Below are 25793 nucleotides of genomic sequence, written 5' to 3'. Positions count from 1 at the left end.
GTTGCACTGGGGGTTATGAGAACAGTTACCAACTGAGTTGCCCGACCACACCCCACTCCACCTTAAGCAGCTGGGGCTGGAGCAGACAGGGAACTGTGGCCTGCCAAAACTGCCCCTCTTTTCTCCTGATGGAGCCTGAAGCAACCAGGAAAGAATACTGGATCCCTGACAGCCTCTACCAGGGCCACAGGCTGCCTGCTGAAATGATCCAGATTCAAAAGAAAAATTGTACACAATACAAAAATTAAAAACAATACTTATTGTTTCCTGCCAAAACAGGGGGCTCTCATGAGAAAAGAATGTGCAAAGAGAGGCTTCCTACACCTTGGGCTTTCTCATTCATCCCAGCAGGCTGGGTTGCCGATTTAAAACTCTCCTCACTTTGCAGGAGGGAAAGCTCTCCACCTTCTCCCGCGAAACCAGACTACTCTAGATTCAATTTTGATTACTTGCATGCCTTAAAAAAAAACCCCAAAACCCTATGGTTATTAGGCTATCTGCCCCTACACATTTGCTCATCCCACTTGACAGACAGACATGGGCCTCAAGTTCATACCCTGCTGTGCAGGTCAGGATAGGATGATACCATGGACATCCAGCAGGTGTTCCTGCCTAGGCAGGTGTTCCCTGATTTGGGATCAAAGAAGTCCCTGGCTCCGGGTCAGCTGGCCGAACACACGCGTAGCACCTCCAATGAAAGGCTGAGCTTTTCTCTTTTGAGACCAGCATTTGGGGTATACTAGGGCCAGCAGTCAACCAATCCATACACAGTTCTCAGGCCACAGGTGGTATCTGGTCTAGAAGCTACTTACTCCACCTCCAAATCTTCCTGAGATCCCTTAAATGGACAAGAGTGAATTCAAGTTTCAAAATGGCACGCCAGGTTATACCAGGTAGAGGATGTCATTAAGGCAAATGGTCTCAACAAGTCCAGGGACAGAGCTCTGATCTCACCATCCCCCTGCCCTCCCCCTCCAGGAAGGGTAGTCCTGCCCACTGCTCCTCTTTGGTAACAGTTTCCAGCATCCAGAAGCCTTGAGCAGCCTGCAGCCTCAAAAGTTGGGGGCGATCCAATTAAGGAACTTCATGGCAACTTCAAAGCCAAGGAAACAGGCCTGAGGAGGGTTTGGAAGAAGAGAAAAGACAGTAGGAGTTGTCACTACTCAGAGACCCCAGTGCTGCATCTTGCTGGCCCTGTCAGGACCAGAACCCCTCCCTAAACTCACTCCCACCCCACCCAGGCCAGGGAATCGAGCTGTGCTTTCTCATTCCCAAGAGGGAAAGAAAATGCACGTTCCACAGCTGTCCACTTCTGACAGTCAGCTCAGGTCCTCAAAGCCCCTCACCTCAGAGAGTCACAAAGGCAAACCTTCCTGACACCTTCAGGAAAGGGAGCAAATTAGAAGGCTCTGGCTGAGAGTGGGTGTTTTGGGAAAACTGAGCCCTCAATCCAGCCCCAAGAGCAAGCAAAAGTCAGCCCCTGCACCTTGCTCTGAACCCCAAAGGGAAAGCACAGCTCCTGCCAGCCACTCACCGCATTGGCTGGGAAGGCTCGGATCATCACTGCATTGAACCCTTTGTACAAGGATGCGACTCCTTCATTCTGGATCAGCTCCCTCAGTACATCTCTGAAACCATTAGGATATTTTCCAGGAGGTGCTGCGGGCAGAACCCAACTGTTAAGGCTTCGGGAAGCTTGCTGACCTGACCATGGTGACCCACAGGAGAACAATCTTGTAGTCAAAAGTCTTCCTGCAGGGTCACAGCACCAGGGAGAGGACACCTGGCAGGTCATCTGGGACCAGTTCACAGACAACACAGTTCACCTTGCGACAAACAGACACAAATGTCTGGATTACTGGTGCTGAGGGAGTGGAGAAGAGGAATGAACAGTGTAACAGTCCTTCTGCTCATAGCGGGTAAGGAGAATCGATGTGACTTCTTATTTCACTTATTTTGTGTTCAGGTCAACATGAAAACGAGTCTAGGCTTCTAGAACACAATGACTGCAAGGGACAATACTGGTCAGAGAGGTGCTGGGGTGCTCTGGAGAGTGAGTGTCCCTCACAACTTATGAGCTCTGCACCCCAGGGGCAGCCAGTCCCAGGACCCACTACCCCCATCCACCCCACTACCCTCCACTAACCAGTCTGGAAGCGGGACTTCAGCACGTCTGGAGGGATGGCCACGGCCCAGTTGAAGATCCCCGCGATGCCCCCAGCCACCAGGATCCGAGGCACACTGAGCTCACTGACACTGCAGAAGACCAACCACAGTCAGACAAAGGTGTGAGAGTGGCGCTCTGACCATCCCTCCTGCAGCAGACAGTGAGAAGAGAAACCAGCTAGAGCGAGAGGGGCCGAGGCCAGGGCTCCTGTGACATGGCGGCCGCCCCTCCTTGGAGGAAGGATCATGCACTCGTTTCAAATACGTGCCCCCTCGGGTGAGGCACAGGGCAAGAGGTGTTGGCTGGGCCTGGGCAGCAACAAGAGGAAAGAGGACACAGAGCCAGAAGCCAGTCCTGCCTCTGCCTCCAGACCCACTCTCAGGAAAGCGCAACCTACCTGTGGCCAAGCAAAGTGGCTTCTGAGTCCCTCTTTTCTCCTCACCTCTTTCCCTCTGGAGTAAGGCTATTTTTAAGCCATTCATATGTCATGAAATACATCCCACTGGCTGGAACATCTGTTAGTGGCAAGAAAGATGTGCATTAAATGACATAAAATCCTGAACTTAGTAGAGCCAAACTTGGCACTGGACTCCTCAAGGTTTCCTGAGAAGTTCCTCAACAGCACATCCTATTTGCAATAATCACTATGCAGTGACCAGATGCTGCTCTGGGGTGGGTGCTGGTGCAAGTGAGTGTAAACACACGCGGCATCATCTCATCTTCAAATCCCCTTGCACAGTCCCCAGTGACATGCCCACTCCAGGCAGTTATAACCACAGCCAGCATCTGGCCTTCGCCAAGCTGCCGTCTCAGGACCAGGCTGGGCCACCTCGGCCTCTTCTACCTCTACCCCAGCAGAACATGTCTCTTGAAACTAGGGAGAGTCCCACTGTTCTTTCTTCCTATTCATCCCTCTGGCAGTAATTTTTACCCAGGTGCCTTTCCCCTCCAACTGCCATTGTCATGACTTCACCCTTGAGGGCTGGCCTATGAGAAGGATGGAAGATGCCCCCATCTTCATTTGTGTCCGTACCAGCCGGAGGTGAGACTACCGAAAACCAGGACGCTCAGTCTCAGCCTTGTCCAAGCTGTGGCATGTATGGTGCGAAGGCTAAGGTGGTGATCCAGGCCAGACCCTCTGGGGCAAATCCACCTCAGGTGAGCCCCTCCAAGGTGACCCCAGGTCGGGGACTTCCAAGTTTACCTCGCATGAGGGTGAGCACAGTGCCCTTGTAGATGCCTCGGATCCCAGCCTCCTGGTACAGCTTCTTCGCACAGTCCAAGGCACCAGTGTACTTGGTTTCCCCTGAAGAAGCCTGAATCTGCGAGGGAGGGAAGAGTCACTAAGTCAGCAAGAACATCACAGTCAACAGACTCAGCAGGTTACAGATTACAAAGCGAGTAGGGAAGTGGTCGTTATGCATTAGGTCAGAGAAAGATGACTGTCAAAATGGTAGTTATTTGGAATGTACAATACTGGTGCAAGTCACTATGAAATAAAGGTAGGTGAAAATATCACAGAATATGCACACGCTGACTGGAAAAAACAGTCAACAGAGGAGTTGGAAAATAAGTTGAAGAACTCCCCAAAAAGTTAGTCGGGAGGTCTACAAAGGAGGAGACCAATACATCAGTCATTCATTTACTCTATTTTCACAAATATCCACTGAGCACCAACTCCATTCCAAGTCCTAATCAATCATGAAGCGTGGTTAAGAAAAGGAGAACTGGAGCCCTGGCTGGTGTGGCTCAGTGGACTGAGCACCAGCCTGCAAACTGAAAGGTCACCAGTTTGGTTCCCAGTCAGAGCACATGCAGGCCAGGTCCCCTTGGGGGTTTGCGAGAGGCAACGGATGGATGTATTTCACACACTGATAATTCCCTCTCTTCCTTCCTCCCGCTCTCTCTAAAAAAATAAATAAATAAAATCTTTTAAAAAAGAAGGAAAAGAAGAACTAGAAATTAGATTCAGAACTCTGTAAGTATCTGGATAGAGGTCCCATGCAGAGCCAGCGGAGGGCCCAGGAGAGGCCCCCATTTCAGTCTCTGAAATGGGATCCAGGGCCTAAGAGCCAAGAGCCTGAGGACAGGCAGGGATAGCCCCAGCAGTGGCCTGGCAGAAAGAGACCGCCAGGCAGAGTCCACAGGAAACACAGAGCCAAGAGGAATCAGAACACATGGGGCATCAACCAAAGAGTAATTAAAGCTGAGAAGAGAGTTCAGTTTTAACAGTTCCAGGGAGAAACACTTACAAAATAAATAAATAAATAAACCCAATAATTTTTTTTTACAAATATTTTGTTTATTTTAATGAAGCTGGTACAGACAATGTCCATTTAAAACCCATATCCCAGGCCAAAAAGTACAAATTAAAATAAAAAAGAGCAGTGTTCTGTTGTATACACTTCTGCATGAATAACTTTATTAACTGCTAATGAAAATTAGAACTTTTCTGGGATCTTCTGACAAGATTTTTCTTTACTCTTAAAATGCTTTTTCTTCAGGGAAGCCATCTTTGGAGTTAGTCTTTACTTTCGCTTTATCTGTCACCTTGACTCCAACCTGGTATTTCTCTTCTTTTGGTCCAGACCTTCAGATTTTAAAAGTAGCTTCAAGTTAAGGAAAGGTCATTTTCCACAGTTCAGTTCTCCGCAAAACCTCCATCTCCCACTGAAAGTCATAGTCCAGGAGTGAAGCAATCACAAGCTAGAACTTCCCGGCCAATTAGAAATGTCATTATGAACACTTGCATTGGTCGACCTCATTTATCACAAGCCTGAAAATGCACAGTCCTGAAAAAGGTGGCCTCTCTGTGCACACATGTAATATTTAAAAAGGAGAGGGCAGTATGAAGGGGTCTAAGGTTTGATCACCAAAAATCAGCACAATGAAAACAAAACAATAATAAATGGGCACTAGAATTCAAATTACCAGGTGTTTCAAAGACATAGGGGGTAGGGGTCAGTTTTCAATTCAATTCTGAACACCACATTACAAAAGAACTATTTTTAAAAATAAAAAAGGACTGAGGGAAAAGTAAATAAAATAAAAAGAATATCTAAACCGCTGAATGACCCCCTGTTTGTTCCTGATAAACTTCAATCACATCTTCTTCCTCCATTCCCAGTTCTTTTGGAGTGTGATTATCAGCAATTTTCTGACCTTCAAAGAGAAACCTGAGTGAATTCGTTGGAACTCCCTGTCTTTGACAGTATGATTCTTTGAGTTTCTTGAGATGTGTTGTCATTTTCACTTTGAAGTGAATCTCACTGCTATCCTGTCCAATAACTTTGAGTTTAAAGTATTCTCCTTCCTTCTTATTGCCCAAGTCCTCAGTTGAAGGTTTTGCCTCCTGGTCAGACACGGCGATGGTGGCTCACCCGGGGTCTCCGCACAGCAGTGGCCTCGGGAAGGCAGAACCTTGCTCCGGGGTTTACAAATCCGTCTCTCTTCCCCAATAATTTTCTTACATACCAGCACTAACCAGTTGAAAAATAATGGAGCCCTGGCTGGTGTAGCTCAGTGGGTTGAACGCGGGCCTGTGAACCAGACGATCGCAGTTCGATTCCCAGTCAGGGAACATGCCTGGGTTGCAGGCCAGTTCCTGGCGGGGGACCCCCAAGAGGCAACCATACATTGATATTTCTCTCCCTCTCTCCTTCCCTTCCCCTCTAAAGATAAATAAATAAAATCTAGAAAAGAAAAGAAAAATAATGGAAAAGAATCCCATTCAAAAGAGCAATATAATAAAAAATTAAAAAATAAATAAAATATATGTGCACCAAGCAGATTTGCATACATGAAACTTTAAAACAAAACAAAAACCTCTAAAAAATCTCTAAGGGACATAAAAGAAGAGATATATAAAAAGAGTCATAATTCTAGTGACGAAGTTTCTAATCAGAAAGATGTCAAGTTTTCTAAAAATAAAAATTTAAGATAATGTCAATGTAATACCAATGGTGGGTTTTTTTTTGTTTTCTTTTGTTTTGGGTTTAACTTCCCCAAATGATCCAGGCACATGTGAACCTGGTACGTCTGAGGAACAGCAGGGAGGCCCATATGACCAAAGGAAGCTGACTCACAGTGATCTGGAGAACCAAAGAGGACTGGGCATAGAACTAACATACCAACAATCTTCTCACTATTTACAGCACAGAATGGAAGCGGGGAACCAAGTATGGAGGCCCTCACAGTGGTCCTGGCCAGTGATGAAGGTAACCTGGAGCAGTGTAGCTGCAATGGAGATGGTAAGAAGGGATGGGTTTGGGATATGTGGAAAGCCAACTTACCTGTTCAACAGCTGGGATATATCCAGTGAGAGAAAGAGAAAAACCCAGGAGGACTTTTGGGCTGCAGGACTGAACAGCTAAAAGGATGGTGTTGCTACACCTGAGCTGCAGAGGGCGGAAGGTCACGCAGGTTTGGGGGAAGACCAGGTCAGTTTTGCACGAGGTAACTTTGAGGTGTCTATGCGCATCCACAGAAAAAGGTTGGGTAAACTAGTTTGAGGTTCAAGAACAGTCTGATTTGGAAATATAAAGGGAAGACTCTGACTAATTCTTATATATGATGCAAAAATTAACTAATACTGGGGTTACATACTTAGATATAAAATGTAAAATTGTAAATAACACTTTTAGGATTTTATTTATTTATGATTTATTTACTCATTTATTTTAGAGAGGGGGAGGAAGGGAACAGGGAGGGAGAGAAACATCAGTGTGTGAGAGAAAGGAAGGGAGAAAGAGGCAGAGAGAAACACGGATGTGTGAGAGAAGAATAGACTGGTTGCCTCTCACACCCTCCCCCCCCAACTGGGGGACCTGGCCTGGAACCCAAGTAAGTGCCCTGACTGGGATAGGAACTAATGTCGTTTTAGTTCATAGGGCAGCGCTCAATCCACTGAGCCACACCAGCCAGGACTAAACAAAACTTTTAGGAAAAAGTAGAAGAAAATCTTTGGAATGTTGGGCTAGATAAAGGGTTCTTAGACCCAGTACCCTAAATATCCAAAGCCCAATCAATCAAAGAAAAATTAATAAACCGAACTTCATAAAAATTTAAAATGCTCAAAAGATTAAGAGGATGAAAAGAAGCTACATATAGACTGAGAGAAAATATTTGCAAACCACCTATCTAACAAAGCACTAGTATCTAGAATAAAGGACTGTCAAAACGCAACAATTAAAAATTAATCCAATTGGAAAATGAGCAAAAGACATGAACAGACATTTTACCAAGTAAGATACACAGATTGCAAAAAGCACATGAAAACAAGTTCAACACCTTCAGCTATTAGGGAAACACAAATCAAAAGGAGACATCACTACACACCTATCAGAATGGCTAAAATGGAAAACAGTGACACCACCAAACGTTGGTGGGGGCGCAGAGAGACTGGCTCACGCACTCACTGCTGGCGGGAATGCAAACCGGAACAGCCACCCTCAAACCAATTTCTTCGTTTCCTCCAAAACTGAGCATGCAAGGACCATATGATTCAGTAATTATACTCCTGGGCATTTATCCCAGAGAAATGAATACTTATTTTCTCAGAAAAAATCTCTGTACATGACTGTTTATGCATCTTAACTCATAAGAGCCAAAAACTGGAAACAACCCAGATGTCCTTCAATGCGTGGAAAGTCAAACATATTGTGGTTCGTCCATGCCATGTACTCCTTAAAATAAAGTGAGTTATTCAAATATCAACAATATGAATGAATCTCCAGAAAATTATGTCGAGTTTAAAAAGCCAGTATGAAAAGTTTACATACTGTATGATTCCATTTCTATAACATTCTTGAAACTTCAAAACTATAGAAATGAAGTACAGATTAATGGTTGCTGGGGTAGTTCAGGACTGGAGCGGGGAAGGGAAGTGGATGTGGTTATATCAGGGCACTTCAGGGGTCCTTGGTATGCCGGAAGTATCCTGTATTTGAGTGTATCAATGTCAATATCCTGATTGTGATGTTGTACTGCAGCTTTAAGATTGTTACCATTGTGAGAAAACTGGGCAAGGGGGGTACAGGGGATCTCTCTGTACTACTTCTTTCTTTCTTTTTTCTTTGTATTAGTTCTTACAATTGCACATGAATCTATTATATTATCTCAAAATAAAAAGTTTAATTAAAAAATCCACAAAATTGAGTGGCCATGGAAAAAAACACTTGCCACATATGATAAGTAATTAATAACCTTAGTAAGTCCAGATTTTTAAAAATAAATTTAGAAAAAAAAGAAAATGAGCAAAGAACATAAATAGTTACTTCACAAAGGAAAAATAGGAGCAATTAATATTCATTAAAATATCAGGTACATTGTGTAAAATCTTATTTATAGAGATCTTTGCTGCTGGCATATAATTTGTCATACCCCCAGGAAAGAGATTATTGGGTAAATGACAGCCACGTATGTGATGAAATAAGGTGCAAAAAATTATGCTTGAGATAAATAATCACAGAAAAATATTATGGTACATCAAGGGGGAAAAAGTTGGTTATAAAACAATTGTAGTAGGTGATCCTAATTTTATTTCAAAAGACAATATTTCTTTTTTTAAATTTTTTTTTAGATTTTTTATTTATTTATCTTTAGAGGGGAAGGAGAGAGGGAGAGAAACATCAGTGTATGGTTGCCTCTCGTGCATCCCCCACTGGGAACCGGCCCGCAACCCAGGCACGTGCCCTGGCTGGGAATCAAACTGCGATCCTCTGGTTTGCGGGCCTGTGCTCAATCCATTGAGCTACACCAGCCAGGGCAAAAGACAATATTTCTTAATAAATATACATTTTTACCAAAAGACTAGAATTCCCATGCAAGCAGTTGTAACAGTGGTTAGTGGGGTAGTAGCAGGGGTAATAGACACATTTTTTTCTTTGTGCTTCTTTGCATCATTGATATTTTCTAGCCCTGACTGGTGTGGCTCAGTGGGTTGGGCATAGTAATGCTAACCAAAAGGTCACCGGACTGATCCCCAGTCAGGGCACACGCCTGGGGGCATGCGAGAGGCAACCAACTAATCAGTGTTTCTCTCACACATTGATGTTTCTGATGTTTCTCTCCCTCTCTTTCTTCCTTCCTTGCCCTCTCTCTAAAAAAAATAAATAAATAAACACAATCTTTAAAAAATGTTTTTTACAAGAATTGTCTGTTAAATTACTCCAGTCATTCAAAGAAAAAGCATTAACATTTATTTTTTTAAAAGAGTCCTGTGTGCTGAGGCAGACAGCCAGTTCACTGCGCCCGAGAACAAGCCGGGCACGCTGCGGGCACTGGGTCTTAGGGTTATCGGCAGAGACATAAGATGCTGGGCAAGAGCAGCCTCACTCTCTCCTCTGATGAGACATGACTTACCTTTCAGAGTTCCTGAAGTCGGTGCTAATAAGGGGAGATATGTCTGGATTGACACGTCACAGGTGTGGCATGTTGGCTGGTCTGTTACACTGTCCTAGCTCTTGATTCTACTATGAGTGCTTCCATGCTCCTGAAAACCTTGAAATTGTTTTGTACACCTGACCTGAAGCCTTATAAAGGGTGAAAGGACATAAACATCCGCACACAATTGTATACTGAATAGAAGAAGCTAACTACTTCCCCCTACCTCACATTCCCCGACCCAGATCACACCCTTACCTGCAACAGGCATTTGATCCGTTCTCCAGGGGTCATGATTCCAGTGGTGAAGACACCAGATAACATCCCAGCTGCAAACAGCTGGGGGTAGCTGCACCAGAAACAAAACCAGAGGCAAGCACTTGTGAGCATTCAACTGGACAGAGGCAGTCTCAGCCAAAGATGACTTTATAAGAAAAAAAATAAATACTTGGACTGGGCAGAAAGCCCAGCACAAATAAATCAAATTTCACACAAAAGCTGAGTTTCAGATGTATTCTGATGTCAAACTTCCCAGGGCAGGGGCCCCAATGCCAAGAACCACGCAAGACCCACCTATACATGCAGATGGCCTCACCCATGGGAAAGGCTTTACGGTAAGACACGGTTTCAGTCCCTGGGCCTGCCACGCACAATGACAACAAATAAGTTTCAATGACTCTCTGTGCCTTGCTTCCGCATCTATTAAATTCAGGGCTGTTGTTGAAAAAAGCTACTAACCCAGGATCTGGATCTCAGTCGACCCCAGTTCCTCTCCAATGTCATCTCCTCTGGATCACCAAGGGCCTGAGAATATTTGAAGCCAAGATTTAAGCAGGACAGCATCAAGGCCAGGAAGAACAGCTATGGCCACCTCCACAGGCTGAGGGGCAGCCAGGTCAGTCCTAAGGAATGTGCTATAAGATACTGAGAAAGGGGACTTCTAGTCAAGGTGGAGGCATAGCTAAACCTGCTTTGTCTCCTTACACAACCACAGAAAGAATTACAACTAGACCTCAAAACAAGTAACACCCAGAACAGTCAGAAAATCGAGCTGTATGGAAGTCCAACAACCAAGGACTTAAAGAAGCCACATTCATCCTGACAGGTGTCTTTTCTAAAATAAGCCATGCTACTAAGACAGGGAGTCAAAGCACCTTTACATAATATACAGAAACCAACACAGGGTGGCTGCCAAACTGAAGAGACAAGGAAATATGACCCAAACGAAGGAACAAAAGAAAACCCCAGAAAAACAACTAAACGAAACAGAGATTACCAACCTATCAGCTGCAGAGTTCAAAATACTGGTGACCAGGATGCTCAAAGAAGTTACTGAGTATGAAACAGCATAAAAAAGACCCAGGAAGAAATGAAGGTTGCACTTAATGAAAGAAAGAACAATGTATAGGGAACCAACAGTGGAGAGGATGAAGCCAGGATTGAAACCAACAATTTGGAACAAAAAGACTAACTAAGGATTCAACCAAAACAGCAAGTAGAAAAAAAAAGTGAGGACAGTATAGGATGCCTCTGGGACATCTCCAAATGTACCAACATCTGAATCAAAGGTGTGCCAGAAGGAGAACAAGAAGGGCAAGAAATTGAAAACATATTTGAAAAAATAATGAAAGAAAACCTCCCTAATATGGCAGAGGAAATAGACCTATAACTCCAGGAAGCACAGAGTCCCAAACAATTTGGACCCAAAGAGGACCACACCAAGACACATCATAATTAAAGTGCCAAAAGTTAAAGATAAAGAGAGAATCTTAAAAGCAGCGAGTTACCTACGAACGAGTTTCCATAAGACTGTCAGCTGATTTCTCAAAAGAAACTTTGCAGATAAGAAGGGACTGGCAAGAAGTATTCAAAGTGATTAAAAGCAAGGACCTACAACCAAGATTACTCTATACAGCAAAGCTATCATTTAGAATGGAAGGGCAGATAAAGTGCTTCCCAGACAAGGTAAAGCTAACAGAGTTTATCATCACCAAGCCATTACTACATGAAATATTAAAAGGACATTTAAGAAAAAGAAGATCAGACTTCCAGCCAAGATGGAGGCGTAGGTGGAAACACTGTGCCTCCTTACACAACCAAAATTAAGGACAATAAAGATTTAGAAACAAAAACACAACCAGAAGAGACAGAAAATTGAACTGTATGGAAGTCCCACAACCATTCAACCAGACCGGTAAGAGGGGCAGAGTCAGCAGCCAGCGGAGAGGGGTCACAGCAGGAAAAGGCAGTGGCTACCAGACCTGGGAGTGCAGGTGGCACGGGGCTGATCGCAGTCACACATTCACATGTAAGTAAACTAGACAAAAATGGGCAGAAGACAGACCCCACAACCCAGAGCCCCAGCAACAGGAAATAAAGCCTAAGAGTACCGACTGAAAATGTGCTGGCTTGCGGGAAGTCACAGAGGGGACTGAAATGCGGAACAAGTGCCACTGTTCCCTCTCTGACACCACCCCCACATACAGTGTCACAACCTAGGGACTGGGTTGCCCTGCCCTGGTGAACACCTAAGGCTCCTCCACACATGTGCAACAGGTGCGACCTGACTAAAAATGGCTCAAACAGAAGAACAAATCAAAGCCCCAGAGCCAGTACTTTTAAGCGACCAAGAGATAGCCAACCTCTCAGATGCACAGTTCAAAACACTGGTGATCAGGATGCTCACAGAACTGGTTGATTTTGGTCGCAAATTAGATGAAAAAATGAAGGCCACACTAAGTGAAATGAAGGAAAATGCACAGGAAACCAATAGTGATGGAAAGAAAACTGGGACTTAAATCAAGGGAGTGAACCAGAAGGAACAAAGAAACAGTCAAACAGAAAAGAATGAAGAAACAAGAATTCAAAAAATGAGGAGAGGCTTAGGAATCTCCAGGACATCTTTAAACGTTCCAACATCTGAATTATAGGGGTACCAGACGAGGAAGAGGAAGAACAATGAGGGGAAAACTTATTTGAACAAATAATAAAGGAGAACTTCCCCAATCTGGCAAAGGAAATAGACTTCCAGGAAGTCCTGGGAGCTCAGAGGGTCCCAAAGAAGTTGGACCCAAGATGGAACACACCAAAGCACATCATCATTACATTAGTCAACATTAAAATGAAGGAGATAATGCCCCGGCTGGTGTAGCTCAGTGGATTGAGTGCGGGCCTTCGAATCAGACGATCGCGGTTCAATTCCCAGTCAGGGCACATGTCTGGGTTGCAGGCCAGTTCCCTGCAGGCCAACTCCCAGCAGAGAACGCACAAAAGGCAACCATACATTGATGTTTCTCTCCTTCTCTCCTTCCCTTCCCCTCTAAAGATAAATAAATAAATAAAATCTTTTTTAAAAGAAGGAGATAATTCTAGAAGCAGCAAGAGATAAGGGGACAGTCACCTACAAAGGAGTTCCCATCACACATTCCCATTGCCTGTTAGACCTTACAGGCAATAAAGGGCTGGAAAGAAGTATTCCAAGTCATGAAATGCAAGGACCTACATCTAAGATTGCACTGTCCAGCAAAGCTTTCATTTAGAATGGAAGGGCAGATAAAGAGCTTCTCAGAGAAGGTCAAGTTCAAGGAGTTCATCATCACCAAGCCCTTACTGTATGAAATGTTAAAGGGACTTATCTAAGAAAAAGAAGATAAAAAATATGAACAGTGAAAGGACAGCAAACCCACAGTTATTACCAACCACACCTAAAACAAAAGCAAACTAAGTGGACAGCTAAAACAGGAACAGAGCCACAGAAATGGAGATCACATGGAGGGTTAGCAACAGGGGAGTGGGAGGAGGAGAGGTAGGGAGAAGGTACAGAGAATAAGTAGAATAGACGGTGGGGAGAAAATAGGGGGGGGGCAAGAGTAGTATGGGAAATATAGAAGCTAAAGAACTTATGACACATGGACATGAACTAAAGGGGGGGAATGTGGGTGGGAGAGGGTATGCAGGGTGGAGGGAAATGAAGGGGAGGAATGGGATAACTGTAATGGCATAATCAATAAAATACATTAAAAAAGAAAGTAGAAAAAAAGAAAAAGAAGATCAAAACTATGAACATTATAATGGCAACAAATTCATAACTATCAACAACTGAATCTAAAAAAAAACAAACTAAGGAAATAACCAGAACAGCAACAGAATCATAGATATGGAGATCATTTGGAGGGTTATCAGCTGGGAGGGGGAAGGGGAAGAACAGGGGGAAGGTACAGGGATTAAGAAGCATAAGTGGTAGGTACAAAATAGACAGGGGGAGGTTAAGAACAGTATAGAGGCCCTGGGTGGTGTGGCTCAGTGGATTGAACAAGGGCCTGTGAACCGAAAGGTTGCTGATTTGATTCCTGGTCAGGGCATGTGCCTGGGTTGCAGGTCAGGTCCCCAGTTGGGGGTGTGCAAGAGCCAAGCAATTGATGTTTCACTCCCTCTCTTTCTCCTTCCCTTACCCTCTCTCTAAAAATAAATAAATAAAATCTTTTAAAAAGATAAAAGAATAGTATAGGAAATAGAGAAGCCAAAGAACTTATTTGCATGACCCATGGACACGAACTAAGGGGGGAGGATTGCTGGCGGAAATGGGGGTACCAGGCAGACGGTGGCAAAAGCAGGGAAATTGGGACAACTGTGATAGCATAATCAATAAAATGTTAAAAAATACTGAGAAAAGACCAGACCAGGACGGTGCCCAGACAAGCATAATGGGCCCTGGGGCCCTCTGTGCAGGGAATAGTCCCCCAGTGGCCAGATATATGGACCCTCACCCTGACCCCCACAGAATGAGTTACAGTGAGTATTTTGAGGAGTCTGAGGCTCCTAGCATCTCTGGCCACAGCTGTCTGTGCCACCCCTGGCATCTTTTCCTTCTGGGATTAGCAATACCAGGTGGTCTAGAGGCTACGTAGCACAAAGCTACAATTAGTATCTCAACAGATTCCTCACAACTTAGCATATGTTGCTGAAAAACTTCACCTACCTGCCTAAGCCTCAGGCCCCTCCTGACCCCAAACCTCTGACTGCTGAGCCTTCAGGCCAGTTCTACCTAATAAGGAGCCCAAGACCTGAGGAATGGATATCAAGTGGGGTAGAGAAGACATCCACTGAGGGTCCTTCCCTCTAGGCAGGGCACCAGTCTCAATGGCCCTGTTTTGTGCCATGCACTCACTCCAGACAGGGCTCACACATCCACCTCAGACATGCAAGCCTGGCCCAAAGACTGTCTGCTGAACAGTCAAGAGACTTGCTTTCATGCATGGTCTCCATTTACAGTGCTGTTCCCAAGAAGAGACCTCTCAGCAAATAAACTTCCCCTATGAGACCAGCATGCTCCATTCTTCCCAAGATGCCCAGACCCTAGCCAGGCACACCTCCATCTCCTGGAATTGGTGACCCTCCTCTGAACAGGGTTTTTGTGTGTACACAGGGTACCACATAGATACTCTGTCACTGCCTGGCCCATTCTGCCATCCCACTCCCATCCCACCCCAGGGGGGCATGTGTGAGCACTGGCCCTTCCTGAGCGTCCACCCCAAGGCCCTGGTACTGCTCCTTTCCATACTCTTCCCAAACACCACTGCAGGGAGGAGAAAGTGATAGGGCTGACCTTCAGGATTCTGAACATGGCAGGCGTATGGGGGCGGGGCCCCGAGTGTTCCAACTTTTGCTTAAGCAGGAAGAGTGTTTCTCTGATCACATCACATGGGGAACACAACCCACAGGCCAACGTACTGGCAGAGACCCCACTGGGCTTCCAGCGCACGGCCCTGGTATAAGCCGCAGAAGTCTATTCTCATGAACCACTTTGTCATGAGCTATAATTCTGACTCACCTGCCACTTCATACCCAAATCCAACTTTTAAAAGTATGTTAAAAAGAAAAACACTGTCTTATTTCACTTCAACAGAGAAACCAATATCTAAAATGATTATAGTCATGCTATTAAAATGAAGTAAAAGACAGAAGCAGGAGTCTCCCTTTCCCCAGGTGAGCGAAGATGAAGCTGCCACTGTTGTTACTGCTGCACCAGGGACTGCTCAGGGCGCCTGACATACACTTTTATTTTTTTAACCTGACACACATTTTAGTGTGCAGATGTCCCAGCACCCCTCAAGGCTGGTATTACTAACTGCCCCAATAAGCGCGACACTACCCCACAGAAGGAATTACGAAAGCCTGGTGGCGGGATGGAGAAGTAGGTGGGCTTTTTTCTTTTGGTTCATAAGGCCGAGGAAACTCAACTAGCTCCCTCATGCCCCACGTGTGCTCTCAGCAGCCAGTCTCGGGGGCCCAGGAGGACAGCCACTGCCTGTCCGCCAAGGCTCTTTCCTTTAACTCAGGTTACATCACCAGGCAGAACAGCATCAAGAGCTCCAGGCCTGTAGGCACTCACCTGAGCACATCTTCCGGGTGTTTCTGTTGCAGTTTCTTCCCCAAACCAAACCCAAAGAAGCACACGGCGAACATGGGCGTGACGCCGACGAGGGGGGCAGCCATGCCTCGATATAGCCCCGTGATGCCCTGCAAGGAGTCACAGAAGCAGAAGCTGTGTGTAGACACCGCCACCCCTCACACCACTGAAACGGGTGAGGAGTGTGTCTGTCTGCTTATCCGGGGCATCCTCTCTTCACCTCTCCGCGAAGGAGAGCTTTTAAAAGGAAGAACCCCCCCACATTTGTCAGACATAGTTGTCTTCTCATACACTGCTGGAGAAAATGGAAAACAGCTTCCATTCTAGAAAAAATTCTGGCAGAACCTTTCACCAGGAAATCCTTTGTCTAGAGGTGTATTCTGGGGAAATACTCAGAGATGGAAAAAAAGAAAATAACATCAGGCATTTATCAGGTACCGTAACTGTGAATGAATCTAAAAGCTCCCAAATAGGAGATAAATGAGACAAATTATAGGAGTTCCATAAATGGACTATCACACTGTCATAAAATCCCATTGTAACGTGAAGAGACTACTAAGGGAAAACAATGCAGGCTACAAAACAGGGTGTTTTGATCTGACTTCCTTGGGGTGAGATTACAGGTGATTAAGACATTTTTGTATTTTTCAAAACTAAGACATGGGTTTTGTTGTTAAAAACAATAGTAAGTCCTGACCGGAGTGGCTTGTCAGTTGAAAGTTGTCCCACAAAGGGAAAGGTTGCCGGTTTGATTCCCGGCCAGAGTATATGCCTCTGTTGCAGGTTCGGTCCCCTGTCCCCGCTTGGGGCTCATATTAGAGACAACCAGTTGATGTTTCTCCTTCACACTGATGTTTCTCTCCCTCTCTTTCTCCTTCCCTTCCCCTCTCTCTAAAAATAAATAAATAAAACCTTAAAAAATAGTAAGCCCGCATATCAATTTTCACTAGTATAGTCTAGTGAAAATTGTGAAAATTTTCACCAGTATAGTCATAGGGAAAGCAACTATGCAGTAGCAATGAGTGGATGCTAAGACAAGTAGGTATCTCAACCAAACAAGAGTAGTAAAGGGAAAGGAAAGACTGGGACCTGGGAGGGCAAGGTTCAGCCCCAGAGAAGTGAAAGGGACTTCCAGGGTGGCATTGGGCACAGTGGGCCTGGGAAGAAGCCTGTCTACTTGGGAGTACAAGGAGGGAGGACTCCAGGAGGCATGTTTCCAAGAAAAACAAAGCAAAATTACACACACCAAAACAACAGGTTATTGCTGTTCAGGCAGTGTGGAAAGCCAGAGAGGTATGCCACAGGACAGTCAGGGTACACACAGTATGACAGAGACAGCCATGCAAAGAAACACAGTGATTGTAAAACGTTGCCCAATAAATGAAATGTACATCTCAGCATATTACTTAATTAACAGAAAGAAACAGATACATATAGTTGTAATCATAAAAACAGTGAACTGGATTAAATCACAATCTAGGATAAAATTATATGCGCAGGTCAAAAAGAGGGAATACGTAATGTAGGAGTTAAAAGCCTCTACCATAAATAGGGAGATAAAACATAAAAATGTGTGAAATGTAGCAGTAAATGTGTATTATGTAGCTCCAGAGAAACAGCATGAACAACTGCAAGAGCTCAGAGTAGCTGTCCCTGGAGAATGGGGGCGGATGAAGGTGTGCATGTGAGGGGGAGATGGCTGTTTTTGTTACCAGCCTTTCAGCAACAAACTAAGTGCTTGTATCACTTTAACACAAAATAATTTAAAAAAAATAATATTTAAAAACAAATATAAAAACCATAAAAGTTGCTCTTTATGGAGAGTGGCAGGAGTATCAGAGTGGACTGCAGGTGGGAGGGTCCAGACCCAGTGTGGAGAGCCTGCCGGCTGCAGCCCCTGGGCATTCATACCTCGTCCACCTTCCAGCACAGCTGTACCTGTCAGCACACCTCCAGGATCCTGCCAAGGTCAAACACTCCTGCCAGCTGTAAGCTGACTCTCCAGATACAAAGTGCAAAGGCCGTAAACAGAAAGGGGGTGATAAGACAGAGAAGGTTTTCAGGAGGATTTACAAAAGCAGCAGGGGACAAAGTCCTTCCAAAGCCCTTCCCACAGCAGCTCCCCACCTGGCTGAGCAGAATGCTCAGGTCCAGAGGGGCCAAGTCCGGATAGTTCTAGCTTTCCTCCCACCATGCTGGCCCACCCAGATCCATGCAGCACAACCAAGACCTTTGTCTCGCAGAAAGCCACACCTGGCACAACAAACACTAAGGACGCATACCGATATGGTGGGAATAAGGGAGCCTAGTCGACTCTGCAGGGACTTGGGTTCACACAAGCCATTCTCACTGGGCCCCCAGCACCCAGCACGTTGCCCAGCTGCTAAACAAGTGCTCAGCAATGTTTGTTAACCAAAGGGCGTGTAAACCCACCTCTCTTCCATAAGGGCAGAGAGCTCTGAGCAGACCTGAAGCCTAAAGCCTCCATCCTACACTGATCAGACTCTACACAGACAAAAGAAGGAGCACTTTGCCCTGGCTGGGGTGGCTCAGTTGATTGGAGCGCTGTCTCACACACCAGAAGGTTGCAGGTTCCATTCCCAGGCAGGACACACACCTAGGTTGTGAGTTCAGTCCCTGACTGGGGCATGTATGGGAGGCAACCTATTGATGTTTCTCTCATACATTGATGTTTCTTTCTCTCTCCCTCTCCCCTGCTCTGTCTAAAAAACAACAACAAAAAAATCAATAAAAACACATCCTCAGGTGAAGATTTAAAGAGAAGAAAAGATAGCACTAACTCACAAACGTGTGCAAAATCTTCCTCCTATGCCTGGATCCATCAAGGAACCTGGGAACAACTTCTCCCCAAGTCCGAGTCTATTACTTACCAGCAGAATCCCCTCTTTATCTCAGTGACACCTACTTCTCAGTTTCTGTGTATTTAATAAAGACTATGTATTTAATAGGGCATTTATGCATAAGAGTTATATTTTAGGGAGCAAAGGAAGAGAAAAATTCTCAACAAGGTCTTTTTACATATGTGCTAATGAAGCGACTACTAAATATCACTAGTAATTAAAACTTTTTAAAAAATCCCATATTTTGGCCCTGGCCGGGTGGCTCAGTTGGTTGGAGCATCATCCCGAACACCAAAAGGTTACAGGTGTTTGATCCCCAGCCAGGACATATACCTAGGTTTTTGGTTCGATCCTTGGTCGGGGTGTACATGGAAGACAATCGATCAATGTAGTGTCCCTGTCTAGGGCTTTGAAAACTCTGCTGGCCTCTCTTACTGTGCCTCAGACTGATTGACTTTTCCTCCAGACTTTTTGTAAACTTCTGCCACTGATCCTTGTCAAACTGATCGATCCAGATTTGCTTTCTTCTACTTTGAGTCTCCAATGATTCCTCACTAATTTCCTGTGGCCTACATTCTGCCTTCCAAAAAGAGAATCATTTTATTAGCTTTAGTCATTGGCATAAAACTGGAACTGGAACTAGCGGAGACTCCAGAGCGACGACAAATGGAGGGCGCAGGACGGCACGAGGAGAGAGCCATCGCTGTGGGTTAGACCTCCAGCAGAAGTACGCAAGGTCAAGGTCAAGCTAAGCCCCAGGGGGAGTCACACGCCAACCCTGAGAATGTGTTCCTCTGAGTGAAAGGAATGCCCAGCACCGAGGTACAATACCTCTCTAACTAGAGTCTTCTGGAAACAGTCAAACGTCCCAGAATACACGGGAGGCTGTCCAGGCAAACTTGGGGGCTGCGTCTGTAGTCGGACCTGAAATCAGAAGGTAAGATACAGTCATTTCCCAGAATCAGAACTGCCTCACTTAACCATTAGATTCAGGCTTCTCTTTCCTCCAGTTTATTCAAACTCTGCATTCATGAGTCGCATGCTTTTATTTTTTTATATATTTTTAAAGTTTTTATTTATTTATCTTTAGAGGGGAAGGAAAGGAGAGAAGGAGAGAAATATCAATGAATGGTTGCCTCTCATGAGTCCCCTGTTGGGAACTGACCTGCAACCCAGGCATGTGCCCCGACTAGGAATCGAACCGTGATTGTGTGTTTCGCAGGCCTGTGCTCAATCCATTGAGCTACACCAGCCAGGGTACGAGTCGCATGCTTTTAGAGACAGTGACAGTTCCTCTGATTTCCCCATCCACTTACTTTCACCATTCATTTCTCACCTAATGGATCCCACAATGACCCAATGGGATGAACATTCCCAGGTTACAGATGAGGAGACAGGGTTTAGTGAGTTCAGTGACATGCCAGTGACAAGCTGATGCAAAGCTTAGCTCTAGCCACCACCCACTCCGACATGGAACAGCACGCTGGTAGTTAGGTAGGGTGCTCAAATCAACGATGGCATTTTGGAGTGAGGTGGATTTAATGCCGCTTTTCTTGGCCCTTATCCTTCCTGACCTTTTGATGTATCCAATGCTTCAACTGTCTCTCTTAAAACCTCCCTTCTTAGTACTTGCTCCTTTGTCTTCTTTTCTACTCCAGGCATTCTCTGAGGCTCAGCACCATCTGGTCCACTATTCCTTCCAGAAAACTCAGATTCCAGGGCTTCAGCTGCTGCTCAGTGATGACTATCACTGGCCCATCTCCAGACTTGCCCTACCTTTAGGGCTACATTTCCAACTGCTTGGAGAAGCTCTCCCTACTCAAATCACCCCCAGAATCTTACCCTTCTGATAAATAAACCCCTCTGTGGCCTAACTACCTAACTACCCCCTTTCTCAGGATTTGAAACCCTGGCCTCACCTCTGACTACTTCCTGTTGCTCTTCTCGCTCTGTCACACGGGTACCAAGTCTGTAGGGGTAATCCTTCAGGATGCTTCCAGAATCCTCATTTTCCCCCTCTCTGTTTGAGTCTTCCCCCAGGTCAGGTCCTCATCCATCCTTACACAGTGTAGTGGTTTTCAGTTATGTCCACTAATTATCTGACACGTTTCCCCTTCAAAAGGTAAATCCTAGCCCTGGCTGGTGTAGCTCAGTGGACTGAGTGCGGGCCTGCGAACCACACAAGTGCGGTTCGATTCCCAGTCAGGGCACATGCCTAGGTTGCAGGCCAGTTCCCAGCTCCCGGTGGGGGACGCACGAGAGGCAACCATACATTGATATTTCTCTCTCTGTCTCTCTCTCTCTCTCCTTCCCTTCCCCTCTAAGATAAATAAATAAAAATCTTTTTTTAAAAAAAAAGGTAAATCCTAATTCTCTGCCCCTTGAACACAGGCCAGACTCGGTGATTCACTTCCTGAACACAATGTGGTGGTGTTGATGCCACGTGACTTCCAAGGCTAGGCAATCAGAAGGCCAGCTTCCCCCTGTGGCTACCACAGGTTACCTTGCTTGGGAGGAAGGCAGTGACTATGAGGATACTCTTGCAGCCTGGAGAGGCCATGTGCAGAAGAAAGAAGGCCTGCTGGCAACAAGTAGCACCCATTCACCAGCCTATGGGTGAACCACAAGGAAGCCAGTCTTCAGATGAGTGTGGGGCCAGCCAATATCTTTTTTGGGGGGCGTGGAGGGTGAGAGCCGGTATCTTTGGTTCAGTATTATTATTTTCAAACAGCTTTGTTAAGATACAATTCACATATCATAAAATTCACCCATGTAAAGCGTACAATTCAATGATTGTTAGTATATACACAGTTGTGCAACCTTCATTACAATCAATTTGAGAACATTTTCATCGCCCCCAAAAGAAACACCACACTCATTAGTAGTTACTCCCCATTTCACTCTCTTTGTAGGTCCTCACGACCACAAATCTATTTTCTGTCTCTATGGATTTGCCTATTCTGTATATTTCATTTATTTCATATGTGGCCTTTCACACCTGGCTTCTTTTACTTAGTATAATGTTTTGTTTTGTTTAAATTTTTATTTATTTATTTATTTATTTATTTATCTTTAGAGGGGAAGGAGAGAGGGAGAGAGACATCAATGTATGGTTGCCTTTCGCGCGTCCCCTGCTGGGAGTTGGCCTGTGGGGAACTGGCCTGCAACCCAGGCATGTGCCCTGACTGGGAATTGAACCGCGATCCTCTGGTTCGCAGGCCTGTGCTCAATCCACTGAACTATGCCAGCCAGGGCCATGTTTTGTTTTTTTTAAGATTTTATTTATTTATCTTTAGAGGGGAAGGGAAGGAGAGAGGGAGAGAAATATCAATGTATGGTTGCCTCTCATGCATCCCACACTGGGAACTGGCCTGCAACCCAGGCATGTGCCCTGACTGGGAATCAAACCACAATCCTTTGGTTCGCAGGCCCGCGCTCAATCCACTGAGCTACACCAGCCAGGGCTGTAGTATAATGTTTTTAAAGTTCATCTATGTTGTTATATATATGTATATGTGTGTATATATATATATATATATATATATATATATATATCTCCATCCATTCCTTTTTGATGTACTAATATTCCACTTTGATGTAATATTCATTCCACTGTACTAATTTATCTGTTCATTAGATAATGGACATTTGCATTTTTTCATTTTTGGATTATAAGGGGCAAAGGTGCTATAAACATTTGTGCACAGGTTTTTGGTTTTGTATGGATATGTTTTCAATTCGTTAGGTTGTTGTATTGGTCAGGACTCTCCACAGAAATACAACCAACAGGATATGGAGATTCATTTATTTACTAATTCAAAAAAGATACAGGGTGGAGCAAAAGCAGGTTTACAGTTGTGAGTACGTGAAACATACAGCTTAGTCTTATATTATTATTTAGTGATTTTTAAAATATTTTATTTATTTATCTTTTTAGAGGGGAAGGGAAGGAGAGAAATATCAACGTATGGTTCCCTCTCGTGAGTCCCCCGCTGGGAACCGCCCGCAACCCAGGCATGTGCCCTGACTGGGAATCGAACCGCCATTGTATGGTTCGCAGGCCCGCGCTCAACCCACTGAGCTACACCAGCCAGGGCTAGTGATTATTGTATTATTTCCATATGAACAGCTGTAAATCTCCTTTTGCCCCACCCTGTATATGCACCCCAATATTCATTATTTACATGGAGACTTTCGCCTCCATTAAGGCCTGGCTGAAAGTGCTGCAGAGGGAACAGCTGAGGCAGACATGATGTGAGGAAGCTCAGGGAAAAGCCCTGATGCGTTTTCTCCTTCCCAAAGCCTCAGTGTGACCCTGGTTCCTCACCTGGGAGTTGTGAGCATTGGCCTGGCCGGAGACAAAGTTGGTCACAGGCTTCCTTAGCATTATTTACAATGGCCAAGACATAGAAACAACCTAAGTGTCCATGTATGGATGAATGGATAAATAAGATGTCACACACACACACACACACACACACACACATATATATATATATATAATCAGCCAAAAAATGAAATTTTGCCATTTGAAAAAATATGAATGGGCCTTGATGGTATAATGCTAGGTGAAGTAAGTCAGAAACAGACAGTACCATATGACATCACTGACACAGAGAACAGATTGGTGGTTACCAGAGGGAAAGGTGGTTGGGATAGGCAAAAGCAGTAATAGGAGTTAATTGCATGGTGATGGATAGTAACCAGACTTTTGGGGGTGATCACTTTGCAGTGTATACAGAATTCAAATGATGTTGTATACCTGAAAACTAATTTTTAGAAAAACAGGAAGAGGGGCCAGACAATTCTTTTCCTTCCAAAGATTTTATTTACTTATTTATAGAGAGGTGAAGGGAGGAAGAAAGAGACAGAGAGAAACATCAATGTGTGGTTGTCTCTCACACATGGGGACCCAGCCCACAGCCCAGGTATGTGCCCTGACTAGGAATCAAACCAGTGACCCTTTGGTTCATAGGCCTACGCTCAATCTACTAAGCTACATCAGCCAGGGCTCTTTTCTCTTACTAGATAGTGTTGCTTAGAACCATCACTGTCTGGGAAGCAATAAACACACAGAAGTACCATCGGCTAAATGAACATTTGATTTCATGTTTCATTGTCCTAGTCAGGCAGGTTGCTTTAATCCCGGTCTTGCCAAAGAATGGCCCCAGCTCCTCCCCTAGGTAAAAGGTAGCAAATAAGTTGCTGCCCAAATCTCCCAAGAGGACATTTCCTAAAGCTAGTTTCCTGTGTTGGAAATCCAATATAAATTCTAATAAGCCCCCTCCCCAGACCTCCTACTCTATGAGACTCATGTCTGCCCCCCAGCACTCTGGCAGTGATCTGCCAATTTCCTCCCAGTGTGTGTCCAGAAATAAGGTTTAAAAGTAGGATGAAGCCCGAGCTGGTGTAGCTCAGTGGATTGAGTGCGGGCTGTGAACAAAAGGGTCATCAGTTCGATTCTCGGTCAGGGCACATGTCTGGGTTGCAGGCCAGGTCCCCAGTGGGGGCCACATGAGAGACAGCCACATGCTGATGTTTCTCTCTCTCTTTCTCTCTCCCTTCCCCTCTCTCTAAAAGTAAGTAAGTAAATAAATAAGTAGGATGAAGCTTTAAACCCTAGATCATAGTTCATGGACTTTCGCCTCCAATAAGGCCTGGCTGAAAGTGCTGCAGAGGGAACATGATGTGAGGAAGCCCAGGGAAAAGCCCTGATGCGTTTTCTCCTTCCCAAAGCCTCAGTTTGACCCTGGTTCCCCACCTGGGAGTTGTGAGCATTGGCCTGGCCGGAGACAAAGTTGGTCACAGGCTTCCTTAGCAGGGGCTCAGTCCCTGAGGAAATAATCACTTCCCACTGGAGGCCACTTGAGCTAATATGAGGTGACAGGCTGAAGATGGCCAAACCCCATTCTGTAGGGGGGAAGTGGAAGGAGATAGTAATGGGCACTCTGACCCAGGGCAATGCGTCAAAAGACATCTCGAATATCCGTGCCTCTTTCTGAGGTGAGATTTACAAGCGACCTATTTCAGCCCTGCGGATTAGGGTTTGCTGAAGTCAGAGCTCTAGGGGGCGCTTTGTCTTTCCCATCCCCAAAGAAGTGGCGCAAGGTCAGGAGAGGCTACGGGTCGGGGAACTTGAAATCACAGTCCTTGATGGTTGGTTAGAGATTGCTCACTCTGCGCGACCCAGCTCTTTGCGACTCGAGGAACGGCTTCCACGAACCCCTTAGATGGGCGAAAGGGAGATTCCTAGACTTCTCGCGGAAGCTCCCGCAGGCCCCCTTTCTGTCCCGCACCGCGCCTCGCGGGAGACCCTGCTTTCCGCGCCCTGCCAGGGCCTCCGCCCTCTAACCTGAGCCCCAGCCTCCTCGCACCTTAACTGTGTCCAGCGGGTGCCCCACGAACACCAGGCACATGCCTCCAAAGCCGCCGGCCAGGAGATTCTTCAGCGGGCTGATGGGCTTCGCCTGGTCTGTCATGGCCCGTCTGTCAGCTAGCCTTCACGTTCCTTGTCACCTGGCTGCACTGTCCCAGTCACTGCTCTAGCTCCGTCGACCTTTCACCCACTTTCGACTGGGCGGGGCAAGAGCCCGGGGCAGGTTGGGAGGTGGGCCTAGACTGTCCCGCGGAGCTTCCGCCGTGGGGCTACTTCCGGCTTCGGTCCCTCCCTGATGGGCGTGGCCTAGGAAGCTGGGCTGGCCTTGACCAGGTCCGAGCGGTGTTTTGGTGTGCGGTTGGGTACTTTTATCCAGGAAGACTTTCCGTACTTAAATGCGTCCTCCTATGTACTCCCACTCCTTCACTCGCTCGCTCGGCAGAAGTCGATTGCCCTCTGCTGTGTCCCAGGCACCTTTCCAGGTGCTGGAGGCGCAGCTTGTAGTACAGCACACGAGTCGCTGTCTTTGTGGAGTTCACACCATAACAAAGATAAGTGAGTGAAAGACGCAGCATATCAACTGGGGATAACTGCTAT

The 25793-nt window shown here is 45.6% G+C and overlaps 2 protein-coding genes across 2 annotated transcripts; both read right to left on the bottom strand.

Moving 5' to 3' along the window:
* Nucleotides 1-239: 239 nt before the first annotated feature.
* SLC25A20 (solute carrier family 25 member 20) lies at nucleotides 240-25404 on the bottom strand. The gene is made up of 9 exons (XM_037049788.1): nucleotides 25195-25404; nucleotides 19652-19744; nucleotides 15942-16069; nucleotides 9809-9899; nucleotides 3372-3489; nucleotides 2610-2682; nucleotides 2147-2256; nucleotides 1535-1659; nucleotides 240-1115 (listed from the first exon to the last, which is right to left on the bottom strand). Exons 1-9 carry the CDS (start codon nucleotides 25297-25299, stop codon nucleotides 1053-1055), a joined length of 906 nt encoding a protein of 301 aa, XP_036905683.1. The 5' UTR covers nucleotides 25300-25404; the 3' UTR covers nucleotides 240-1052.
* LOC118989569 (small ubiquitin-related modifier 1-like) lies at nucleotides 4452-7757 on the bottom strand. Its single transcript, XM_037049910.1, has 2 exons — nucleotides 7742-7757; nucleotides 4452-5542 (listed from the first exon to the last, which is right to left on the bottom strand). The coding sequence occupies exons 1-2, from the start codon at nucleotides 7755-7757 to the stop codon at nucleotides 5226-5228; spliced, it is 333 nt and encodes a 110-aa protein (XP_036905805.1). The 3' UTR covers nucleotides 4452-5225.
* Nucleotides 25405-25793: the final 389 nt, after the last annotated feature.

The sequence above is a fragment of the Sturnira hondurensis genome, unplaced genomic scaffold, assembly GCF_014824575.4.
Source record: "Sturnira hondurensis isolate 20B ecotype Veracruz unplaced genomic scaffold, ASM1482457v3 Scaffold0006496, whole genome shotgun sequence".
NCBI lineage: Eukaryota > Metazoa > Chordata > Mammalia > Chiroptera > Phyllostomidae > Sturnira > Sturnira hondurensis.
This window is presented reverse-complemented; position numbering and strand designations above follow the sequence as displayed.

Coding starts and splice junctions, on each gene's coding strand:
- SLC25A20 (XM_037049788.1), bottom strand. CDS start 25,299: ATGACAGACCAGGCGAAGCCCATCAGCCCGCTGAAGAATCTCCTGGCC. Junction 9,900..15,941: donor CACCCGGAAGATGTGCTCAG/GTGAGTGCCTAC, acceptor TTTCTGGTGCAG/CTACCCCCAGCTGTTTGCAG. Junction 1,660..2,146: donor GAAGTCCCGCTTCCAGACTG/GTTAGTGGAGGG, acceptor TTCTGCCCGCAG/CACCTCCTGGAAAATATCCT.